Raw genomic sequence first — 12,689 nt, 5'->3', positions numbered from 1 at the left:
AAAAAAAAAAAAAAATTAAAAAATAAAGTACTATTTCCTTAGTTCCTTTTCACCTCTCTTAGCCTTTAAATGGCAAAAGATTTATGCCTAACATATTTACCTGTCCTTTTTTTCTTTCCAAATTTTTAATTGTTTACCCTTCTCTCTTCTTGGGACAGTCTTTTCTGTTCGGTCCTGGGTATATTTAGTCTTAGTGAGTATGCGTAGTTACTTGTGGAATGTGTTTCATTAGCTCATTTTCAGTTTTTTTTTTTGAAGTAAAAAATATTTCTTTTATTGTAGGAATTATAATTGTAGATCAAAAATAAGATGTGTAAACCATGGAAGAGTAACAAAACCTGAAGTTTGAGTTGAAAAGAATAAAGAGGACTGAGGTTATTAATTACTGGTGTAGCAGAACATTAAAATGGGACTGGTTTCAGTGTTGTTGCTTGAAGAGGTCCCTAAGGCCAAGAATAAATAAGGTTCCATGTCTCAAAATTTGGCTCTGGACTTCTATTGCAGAGCTTTTTGGGGGGAGTGTCCCAAACCAATTTTTTTTTTGGTATCCTGGGAGTACAAAGGAATGAACATGAAAGAGAAAGAGAAAATGTCTCTGGAGAAAGTGGTTGCAGGGCTGTGCATTTTCCCTCTGTGTACTTAGGGTTGCTGAGGGGGATCATGCTCTGAGGTCATCCCATGGTTAGTGAGAAGGTTTTTCCCTTCAGAGCTTGGTGGGTGTTCACAGGACCGAGAGGACACAGCGGTCTGTAACATCTAAAGGCACCAGGAGGTTGCACAGGCTCTCTCAGCCCATTCATTTGCTTTTTGATAACTTTTACTTGTCTAGACTTCAGCAGTTTTCACATATTTTATTCATACATTTACAAACATATTCCTCTTTAGGTACATCATAGGCTTTTCTCATTGACTTGTAGTAAGTTACAGCATTGTGTATTGTGAAAGAGATTGGAATGAAGGGCCATACCTTAAAAGGTAATAGAGCTGTGAGACAGTATCATAGAACTATGTTTCAGAGGCTTTAGAATCAGAGGCAGCTCCAGTTTGAGAATGGAAAGTCCCAAAGGAGGAACATTATTTTTTGAACAGAGAGAGAGAAATAAGTGGTATAGTGTGGAGACATAGAAGCTGAGTTTTTTGCAGAGACAATGGTCCTCAGGATTAAACTAGCATGTGAGCTCAAGGAAAATGAGGGGGAAAAGAGGGCTTTCAGATTTATTGGAAAGAAGGTCATAAAGGGATAACTTAAACAGTTTTGTGTGGTGCAGTGATGCATGCCTATAATCCCAGTGGCTCTGGAGGCTGAGGCAGGAGAGTCGTGAGTTCAAGGCCAGACTCAGCAACATAGTGAGGCCCCAAGCAACTCAGGGAGACCTTGTTTCTAAATTAAACAATAACAAAAAAAAAAGGGCTGGGGATGTGGCTCAGTGGTTAAGTGCCACTGGGTTTAATCCCTGGTACCAAAACAAATAAACAAAACCCCTCAAACAATTTTCTTGTCCCATGAAGATGGAAGATGGGTTTAGAAGGTTCAATAGTGAAGCAGTTAAGAGAAGGAGAGAAATTGGGGAATGAGTGTAAAGAATTTAAAAGTATGGTTACAATTTTTGTTTCTTTTTTGTGTGTACCCCAAATATATTGAAGGTAAATTCCAGAATCAGAAGAGATGTTAGAAATAAAAAACCTACCCACAACACTACCTTAAGTTTGTTTAATTTTAACAGATTAGATTGATAATCTATTAACATGATATTTTGGGTGTTTTTGGCATACTTGTTTAATTAATAGTAACATGCAAAGAGCTGTATCTATATTTCCTCCTCTTTCTGGTACTGAGGATTGAACCCAGGGATGCTGAACCATCCCAGTCCTTTTTATTTTTAATTTTTGAGATAGGGTCCTGCTAATCAAGAGGCTAGGCTTGAATTTGTGATCCTCCTGCCTCAGATTCCCAAGTACCTGGGATTACAGGCAAGTGCTACCATGTGTGGCCATCTTCTTCCTTTTTTTTTTTTTTTTTTTTCTGTGGTGCTGGGGATTTGAACCCAGGTTCTCATGCTTGCGAGGCAAGCACTCTACCAACTAAGCTATATCCCCAGCCCTATTTTTGATTATTAGTTCTCTCTTAGTACTTGCCTGCTTTGAAATGACCTTAAAGTGGGTGAAATAGATAAGTGTGATTCAGGTGATCAGACAAGGGGAATGCTTGTGACAGAGCCCTAAAGCATTTTTAGTTTTCAGATATTCTTGGTAATTAAAAACTTACTAATCTTCATACCTTTATAGTTAATTATAAGTTTTTATAATGTTAAAAATGTTTCTGAATATTACGTAAATCAAAGTGCCTTAGCCCAGTTTTTTGGAATCAAACTTCTGCTTAGAGGATTTTGGTATGATTTCTTTGAATATTATTATAATGTTTTCACTCTTGTAAGTTTAGTACCTAAATTTTTTTTATTTGAATTATGACTGTAAAAGTAGGAAGGAGAATTTTGGAAGGAAAATTAATGAAAATAATTCCCTTTGTCATTCACAGAACTTTGCAAGAGGATAATCCAAGTGGAGTCATTCTTAGTACTGATGATTATTTTTATATAAATGGACAGTACCAGTTTGATGTAAAGTACTTAGGAGAAGCACATGAATGGAACCAGAATCGTGGTAAGAATAGACATGAGATTATGGGTAATATTAAGAGTAATATAAAAGGAAAATTCACTTAGTGTTTGTATTTTGAAAAACTTTAAAGAATTTATATCTTTAATTCTATAGCTATAAAATATATATAAATTTATATTAATATACTTATATTACATATTGTTTTAGTTAGCTTTTTTGTTACTGTGACTAAGACACCTGACAAGAACAACTTAATGGTGGAAAAGTTTATTTGGGGCTCATGGTTTCAGAGGTTTCAGTCTCTAGATGGTTGACTCCATTGCTCTGGGTCAAAATGATGGCCCAGTGGAGGAAAGTTGCTCAACTCATGGTGGATACAGGAAATGGGATGGGGGTGGGATTCACAGGAAGAACAATCCTTCAAGGACATGCCTTCAGTGACCCTCCTCCTCCAGGCATGCCCCATCTGCCTATAGTTACCATCCAGTCATTTCATTTGACCTGATTAGGTCACAAATTCTCATAATGCAATCATTTTACCTCTGAGTATTCTGAATTAATAGGAGCTTTTGGGCAGACACCTCCTATCCAAACCATAGTATGTAGTAAGAAGTAAACAAGATAGTTTTATTTCACAGGGTTATAAGAATTAAAATAATTTTTATAAGTGCTTGCAATATTATATGGCACATTTAAGTTTTATTTAATCCATGGGGATCTTGTGAGAAATAAATCTACTTTTCTACTTGAGTTTCAGTAACTCAAGGAGGTTACAGTATCTAGTATGCTCTGGTTCCTATTTTCTAAAATGGAATTTGCCTTGTAACCACTGGTCTTCCCTATAGTGGTTTCATTTTTATAAAGGGTAGTCTAAATGGCCCTCTTCAAACTTAATCTGCAGGGTGATCATAGGTGAAACTTTATTTCCTTTTTAATACAGCAGTCTTTTCACTGAAGGTGACTTTATTATTAGATTTTAATTATTTGCATAATTTGAATTATGTTTGGGAATTTCCTACTAAGACATACAGATAGTATTTTACTTAATGTACTTTTATGTTAAATGCACTCTGAGGGTGATACTTGAGTTTGGCATCTTTGGGCATTGTGAAGTGTTTATATATTCTTTCTTGAGCTAAAAAAGTGAGAACTCAGGAATATGAAATTACAAACACAGCTAAAAGTAAAAGAGGCACTATGATGTGCTGGTGATCAAGTTTGGATTTGCGAGATACTAGTTGTGTAATCTTGTACAAATTGTTTATTCACTCCAAGGCCTAGTATCTTTGGTTTGTAAAAGGGGATGTTACTGGATCAAATAGCCTTATAACAGCAACAACCATAGCGATAATAATAATAATCAAATAATACATTAATAGGTCAAATTCTTTTTTGTTTTTTTGTGGGCACCAGGGATTGAACTCGGGGAGGTACTTGGCCACTGAGTTATATCCCTAGCCCTATTTTGTATCTTATTTGGAGACAGGGTCTCACTGAGTTGCTTAGTGCCTTGCTTTTGCCAAGGTTGGCTTTGAACTTGCTGTCCTCCTGCCTTGGCCTCCCAGGCGGCTGGGATTACAGGCATGTGCCACCATACCCTGCCACCCAAATTCTTTTAAGTAACTTTATTAGGATAAAAATTTGTGGGTTTATAATTCACTCATTTAAATTGGACTGTTGTAGTCAGCTTTTTCACTACTGAGACTAAAGGACCCCGCTAGCACAATTGTAGAGGAGGAAAATTTTATTTGCGAGCTCATGGTTTCAGAGGTCTCAATCCATAGACAGCAGACTCCATTCCTTGGGACTCTAGGTAAGGCAGAACATCATGGTGGAATAGTGTGGGAAAGGGAAGCAGCTCACATTATGATCAGGAAGCAGAAAGAGTGGGGTCTCCAATTGCCAGATACAAATATATACCCCAAAGCCACACCTCCAATTTCCACCTCCAATTTCCACCTCCTCCAGCTCCATTCTGTCACTTCAGTTACCACTCAGTTAATTAATTAATCATGATGGGAATTAATTCCCTGATTGGGATAAGACTCTCACAACCAAACATTTCTCTTCTGAACCTTCCCACATTGTCTCACATGTGAGCTTTTGGGGAACACCTCATCCATTCCATAATATGAACAATTTAATTGTTTTTAGAATTTAATATTCAAAGTTGTGCACCCATTACCACAATCAATTTTAGAGCATTTATTACCTCAAAAAGATTCTGTACCCATTAGTGGTCATTCCTTATTTTCTCTGTTCGTTTTTTTTTTCTTTTTAAAGTGTGTCTCATTCTTGAGCACCCATTTTTTTTTTTTTAACTTCGTTTTATTTATTTTTTATGTAGTGCTGAGGATCGAACTCAGTGCCTCACACTTGCTAGGCAAGCATTCTACCACTGAGCCACAACCGCAGGCCCTCCATTTACTTTCTATCTCAATAGGTTGCCTATTGTGGCTCAATTTATATTACTCATATAAATTGAATCATACAGTATGTGGTCTTTTGTGATTGGCTTCTTTTAGTTAGCATAATGTTTTCAAGATCCATCCACGTTGTAGCACGTCTTAGTACTTCATTCTTAATTGCTGAATAAGATCCATTGTATGGATATGTCACATTTTATTTATCATTTCATCAGTTAATGGACATTTGGTTGTTGCTCCCTTTTGGCTATATTAAAAAAAACTGTTGTAAACATGCATGTCTGTGTCAAATCTTTTTAGGAATTCCTAGCCTGTTTTCCAAAGCAGCTGTCATTTTCCATTGCCACTAATAGTTTTCAACTTATCCAAATCCTCACCAACAATTATTATCTTTCTGACAATAGTTATTTTGGTGAGTGTGAAGGGGTATTTCATTGTGGTTTGATTTTTATTTCCCTGGTGACTAAAGATGTTGAACATCTTTTTGTATACTTTTATTGGCCTTTTGTACTTTTGATTAGAGAAATGTCTGTTCTTAGTCTTTGCCCATTTTAAAGTTGGGTATATGTCTTTTCATTATTGAATTGTAAGAGATTTGGCAGAACATTAAAAATGTTCAAATAATTTCCTTGTAGACTTTTTTTGTTCTAGTGCAGTGTTAATTTCCTGAATGGTCGAATTCTTTGAGCAAAAAAAGTTAGTTCCACAAGAAAATCCCTTATACAATAATATGTGATAACTAGGCATGGTGGCACATGCTTGTAATCCCAGTAACCAAGAGGCTGAGACAGGAGAATTACAAGTTCAAAGTCAGTCCTAGCAACTTAGTGACACCCTGTCACGAAACAAAAAATAAAAAGTGCTGGAGATATGGCTAAGTAATTATGTACCTCCTGTTCAATTCTCAGTAACAAAAAGAAAAAAACCCCAAAACAGTAGTATATCATGTTTTCTTTATTTCAAATCATTGCATGTTTTGTGTGCATTTATAGTTTTTTTGGTTCTTTTTTAGATGTACATGATTTTTTTGTTTTAAAGCTTTGTTTTAGAATAATTTTAGATTTATTGAAAAGTTACAAGGATAGTAGAGAGCTTCTGTATATCTTTCAACCATTTCCCCCTGATGTTAACAACTTATATGTAACTATGGTACATTCATCAAAATTGAGAAGTTAACATTGGTACATTACTATTAACTCCAGACTTTTAGATTTTTAACTTTTCATTAAAGTCCTTTTCTGTTTCAGAATCTAATGTAGAGTGCCATGTAAATATTTATTTTTACTTTTTTAAAATATATTTTTAGTTGTTGATGGACCTTTATTTTATTTATTTATATGCACTGCTGAGAATTATACCCAGTGCCTCACACATGCTAGGCAAGTGCTGAACCACTGAGCTACAACCCCAGCCCTATTTTTATTCTTTTTGGTATCAGAGATTGTACTCAGGGTATTTAACCACTGAATCATATCCCCAGCCCTTTCTGTTTTTTTATTTTGCAGACAGGGTCTTGCTAAGTTGCTGAGGCTGGCCTTTTTTGAACTTGGGATCCTCCTGCCTTAGTCTCCCAAACCGCTTTGATTATGGATGTGCACCACTGTGTCTGGCCAGTGTGTTTTTTAGCATGGTGTAAATTTTCTCTGATTATTACATAACTTCCGTATTTATTATTCAACATTGACCTGTTCTTTAAATTTTCATGTCCTCAAAAGTGATATTTAGGGGCTGGGGGTTGTGGCTTAGTGGTAGAGCACTTGCCTAGCATGTGTGAGGCACTGAGATTGATTTTCAGCACTGCATATAAATAAAGTTCATCAACAATTTAAAAAAAAAAACTTAATGTGATATTTAGAAGTCAAGTAGTGAGTAAAATTAGGATATGTCTATAGTTTTAAAATTATGAAAACAAGATCAGATTTTTAAAAAATTAAGATAATACTTAATATTATTAAAGGTGATTTGTCATTTTATATTGTATTTTTCAGCAAAAGAAGCATTTGAGAAGAAGATATCACCAATAATAATAGACAATACAAACCTACAAGCCTGGGAAATGAAGCCATATGTTGCTTTGGTTTGTAGTATAAGTTATTCTAAGTTTAAAATAGTGTGTTTGGAAACATTGGGGGATATTAATTATCCAAGTGAATCTCAAGCACTTGAGAATCTCAGGTCTTATTCTGTCTCTAACTGAGCTTTCTGGTCATTGGTGAAATGAGAAAAATAGTACAATCAATACAGCTGAGTTTTTCCATAAGCTAATAAATTTATTTTTAAATTCTGTAATTCATATGTTCATTTCTGAGTTTTTTTTTTTTTGGTATATTTTATGCAAAGGTAGTGTTTATTAAATTGAAAAATAACCTTTTGCTGTTCTGAGAAATTCAGAATTCTATAAACTTAACTATTTTCAATTTTCCAAATTTTCCAAATTCCCCTTAATACCTAACTCTTCTTCCTTTGCCTGGAATACACCCACTTTGCCTTCCCACCACATTTACCTGGTTTACATATACTTATTCTTTTTGCTCAGCTTTGGGATCACCTCTTTCAAGAAGGTAGCTGTCATTAACTTATTAAGAGCTGAGTTAGGTATTTTTTCTACTTTCATGGTATTCTAACGTACTTCTTTTGTAACATGCAGCACACTGTTTTAACAGTAGACCATGGGCTGGGGATATAGCTCAGTTGGTAGAGTGCCTTCTCCGCAAGCACAAGGCCCTGGGTTCAATCCCCAGCACTGCAAAAAAAAAAAGAAAGAAAAAAAAAACAAAAACAAAACAACAACAACAAACAGTAGACCATGAGTCAGACTAACTTTTTCTATACAGTGTATATTTATGGTTTTGAGGCCACAAATAATCTCTTTTTTTCCCTCTCCATGCCAATCCTTTTTCCTTTAAGGATATAAAGAACTATTCTGAGTTTCTAGACTGTACAAATATTGACTTTTGTGCTGGATTTGACTTTAAGCCATCAATTTATTTTCAAGGGTAGGACCATTGTTTTATTTATCATTGGCTCTTCAGGGCATAGCACTGTACTTGGCATATGTATGTATTGAGTTAATTCATAAATGAAGCTTTTGTGAAAAGGAGTAATTTTTTGCTTTAGTCCTCCATCATTAGCATATGGAAATGCAATTTCTACTTTAGTGAATGAGTGTTGTGCTTTCTCTCTTATGTCCTTAACACATCCAGACTCTGTTTATCTCCTTTGCTGTACCTAGTACACTTGTACTATTTCGAAGATGTGATTCTTTACCCTTCTGAAGAAAATTGTGTCTTTTGAAAGCAAATGAGATATATATATATATATATATATATATATACATATACATATAGATATGTATATATATATATTTTTTTTTTTTAAATTTTATTTTATGGCATTGGGAGCTGAAATTCGGTTTACTTTTTGGCCCCAGGAGTTCAAATTTCTGGACTAATTTATCATAGGAGTATGCTGTCTCCCTTAAACTTACATGATTTCTCCATAAGTCTTCCTTTGCTTCCTGCTATCCTCTTAGAAAGTTCTTTAACATTAACTGGGTGCAGTGGTGCATGTTTGTCATCTCAGCTCCTTGGGAGGTTGAGGCAGGAAAAGCCCAAGTTTGTGGCTAGCCTTGGCAACCTTGAATGATTCTATCTTAAAATGAAAAGGTCTAGGGATGTAGCCCAGTGTTAGAATGCTTGCTTAACATGCTTGAGGCCCTGGGTTCAATCTTCAGGAGTAGGAAAAACCTACTTGGCTTTTCCAGTTGCTCTTGCATGTATGTAAAGGACACCTTCTTATCATGGAGTGCCACACTCATATTTTCTTCAAAAAGTAGATGTAGCAATTACTGTAGAGAAGGGGATCACTTTTCACTTCTTCAGGTAGTAAGAGAGCTGTCAGGAAGTGTAATGGAGCAGAGATAATAATCTGTTACCACCTTGGCCGTTCATTTACAAAAGTAAGTAATGAGTTGAGGATAACCAGGGAGCTATCAAGTATTCTTATTGACAGTTGCTACAGCTTATTACTTTGCTTTAAATATATATATATTGCTTTCCTTTGGGTAGCTTGATATAAGGCAGCCAGAATGCTCCCAAATAACATAAGATTTACCCAATCATATAAGAGTTGAAAAGATCTTTAGATTCACATTTTTGTGTGTATGGTGCTATATGACACCCTTTTATGTAATAAGATACCCAGCCTATTGCCAGACTCAATAAATTGTATGAAATTTGGTGCTGAGGTGAGGAGATGGGAGTAGGCTCATTATAGGACATTATATTACTTCTTTGTGTGGTGTCTTGGTTGACTTTTGGGTTTTTCTGCTGGAATGGAAGAAAATAGCAATGACCACTTTGGATATCTTGTCATACCCAAATGAAGGGATGGATAGTGGTCAGAGATGCAATGAATGTTGGGGAGATGGCAGGCCAGATTATATACGGATCCATATATCACTGTAAAGATTTTGCATTTTACCTTGAGTGACCTGTATTGTGTCTTAGATTGCTGGGGCTCCCATATCAAAAAAAACATAGACCAATTAGCTTTAACAACAGAGATTTATTTTCTCACACTCTGGAGGCTAGAAGTCCCAGATTAAGCTCCTTTAAGGTTGGTTTCTAGTAAGGGCTATCTGCCTGACTTGAAGATGCTTGGTTACCTTCTCACTGTGTCTTCACATGATGGAGGGAACAAGTACTTTGGTGTCCCATATTCCTATTGGATCAGGGCCACACCTTTCTGACCCTCTTTAACCTGAATTACTTCTATAAAGGCCTTATCTCTAAATACCATCACATTGGGTGCTGGGGTTTGATTCAACATATGGTTGCTGGGGATAGACAAACATTCAGTCCATCTGACTATTAATAGGATTTCTGAAATACATTAATGAAAGTAGACTTGAAAGCAGGGAGACCAGTTATAAGACCAGTGTAGTGGAATTAAGATAAGACATTGTGTGACTTGGATTAACATGATAGCAGTGAAGATAGTAAGTAGTGATTAGATTCTGGATATGTTCTGAAAGTAGCGTGAACTGAATTTCTTGTTGGTTGATGTGTGAAAGAAAAAGGAGTGCTGAGCATGTGGCACACACCTGCAATCCCAGTTACTTGGGAGACTGAGGTGAATTTTGAGGACAACTTGGGCAATTTAGTGAGGTCCTGTCGCCAAAAAAAAAAAAAAAAAAAAAAAAAAAAAAAAAAAAAAAAAAAAAAAAAAAAGGACTGGGCATATAACTTTGTGGTAGAATGTTTGCTTAACGTGTGTAAGTTTCTGGGTTCAATCCCTAGTACTGGTGGGGTTGGGGAGAAGAAGGAGTCAATCAGTTGTGACATAAAGGTTAGTCTTTGTCTGGTGTAACTAGAGATTATCATTAGCTGAAAAGGAAGTACTAGCATAGCAGAAAAGACTGAGAAGACTACCCACCCTGTAGGGTGAGAGGAAATATAAGAGTGTGTAATAAAGTAAGCATGTCAGATGTGGCTGAGGGTCAAGTGAGAGAGGACTGAGAATCATAACGTTTTTTCAATGTAGAGGTAATTCGTTGGTTTGATGTCTAGTTTTGGCAGAGGAGTCAATTGATGTGACCTGAAGAGAGACTAGCTTAGAATAATTAGAGAAAGAAAAATATAGTGAGAATTTTGAGACCTTTTTTTTTTTTTTTTTTTTTTTTTTTAACAAAAGAGAGCAGGAAAATAGAGCTATCCATAGCTGGCAGTGGAGGTAGAGTCAGGAGAAAAATGGGAGAAATAACTGGATGGTTGTTCACATATTATTGAGATTGATTAAGGAGAGAGGGAAGATTTAATGATGGCACAAGAGGGAGAATTGCCCATCTCCGTTATTCTTGGTTAGGAAAGCGGGGCTAGATCTTGTGTACAGTATAGTGCTTGACTGTTAGGCTATAATGATATTAGAGCTTTGAAAAATGTTGAACTATTTAAAATATTTTCAAAACTATAAAAGTCATGCACATATATGATAAATATTCAAATTATAAAAAACAGTGCCTGAAGTTCTCTTTAAAGTTAAATGCTTTTAATAATATTTTTGACATTCTTTCTAGAAGTTCTCTGCACATAAATTTGAATAATCCTTTTAACCAAGTGAAAATTCTTTGTCTTAATTTTCTCAGCAATTTATATTAAGGATCTTTTTTCATTAATAATGTAGAATTTTAGAAATTACTCCTTAATATTTTATTTTATGGTTATACCTTCATTTACTTAGCCAAACCCATTTTAATATTCACTGAGTTATTTGTATTTTTCTGCTATTACAAATGTTAGTGAACTGGACATCCTGCATATGTGCATATGGTATGTGTATGTGTGTGTGTGTGTGTATTTATCCATCTTTGTTCTCTCATATCGATATCAGCATAAATTTCTGTAAGTTAATTGTGGGGTCAAATAAATTGTACATTTTACCAGTTTAACATACTCATCAGATAATCTTTGGGGTTATTTCATTTTTTAACATGCTATAAGTTTAGAAATAATGTGTTTAATTTTATAGAAATAATTGTTAAATTGTTCTTGTCTTTTCATTTTTAGTCTCAAAAACATAAATATAAGGTCCTTTTCCGGGAACCAGACACATGGTGGAAGTTCAAACCGAAGGAACTTGCAAGGTAAAACTTAGAGGCTATCTAAACATGTTTTTTATTTCATGACAATAACAGAGAAGTCCATCAATTTTTTTTTCTTCTTTATAGAAGATGAATGAAATAAAATTGACTAGATTTCAGTTTGGCACTTAGAAATTGATAACAAATTTTCTATTGTTATGGGGTTTTTCTGTTTTTATGAAATTTATAGTTTTTTGTTTCTAAAATTGTGTTTATAGTCAAAAAATTTCAATTGTTTTATGTAGCTAGTACTTCATTTCCTTTTAATAATAACATTAATATCTAAAACAAGAACCAACTCTAGTGTTTGGCACACCTCAACTGTGTGCTACTGGGAGGTTCTTGTAGTTGTGAAATGAGTTAGAATGTTGAAAGGTAGTAAGAGTAGCTTAAGGATTGAAAAGGTAGTAAATGTCATGTTCAGGTATTTCACCCTCCCACCTCTCGGGATTATACTTTTTTATTTGGTTGCTTGATGAGTAAAAATGTTACTTAGGACGTGGACATACAAAGCTTTGTTTCTCTGTATTTCTGTAGAGATAGGACTAATTTAATTTTGGTTATGTTGTTTTCTCTTGGTAATTTTAACTAACTTCAGTACTAACTAAAGGACAACCTAACTTTAGTACTCACAATGTTGTGTGACCATTACCACTAATTCTTTCATTTCCTCAAAAAGAAACTCCATAACTGCTAGCCATTACTAGCAGTTCCCCCCCTCCTTTTGGCAACCACTAATCTGTTTTCTTTCTCTGTGGATTTTCCTTTTCTGGACATTGTATACAAATGGAATTGTACAACACATAGCCTTTTGTGTCTGGCATTTCACATAGCATAATGTTTTCAAGGTTCATCCATGTTGTAGCATATATCTATTAATTTTCTTTTTAATTATCTTTTTGGTACATTACTGGATTTGGTTTCCTATAGAAATTTTGCATCTGTATAAATGAGTGAGATTGACCTGCAGTTTTTCCTTCTTTGACTGGCCATGGCTGGTATCA

At 35.0% G+C, this 12,689-nt stretch overlaps 1 protein-coding gene across 7 annotated transcripts in view; it reads left to right on the top strand.

Moving 5' to 3' along the window:
• The window catches only part of N4bp2 (NEDD4 binding protein 2), a 75,710-nt gene that overhangs the window by 21,171 nt on the left and 41,850 nt on the right, over positions 1-12,689 (top strand). For all 7 annotated transcript variants that reach the window (XM_047566305.1, XM_047566307.1, XM_047566304.1 and 4 more), the window contains 3 exons: positions 2,537-2,661; positions 7,034-7,122; positions 11,612-11,688. In XM_047566305.1, the coding sequence (XP_047422261.1) occupies positions 2,537-2,661; positions 7,034-7,122; positions 11,612-11,688 (291 nt within the window). The remainder of the gene's footprint in view (positions 1-2,536; positions 2,662-7,033; positions 7,123-11,611; positions 11,689-12,689) is intronic.

Source organism: Sciurus carolinensis, chromosome 10 (genome assembly GCF_902686445.1).
Source record: "Sciurus carolinensis chromosome 10, mSciCar1.2, whole genome shotgun sequence".
Lineage (NCBI taxonomy): Eukaryota > Metazoa > Chordata > Mammalia > Rodentia > Sciuridae > Sciurus > Sciurus carolinensis.
This window is presented reverse-complemented; position numbering and strand designations above follow the sequence as displayed.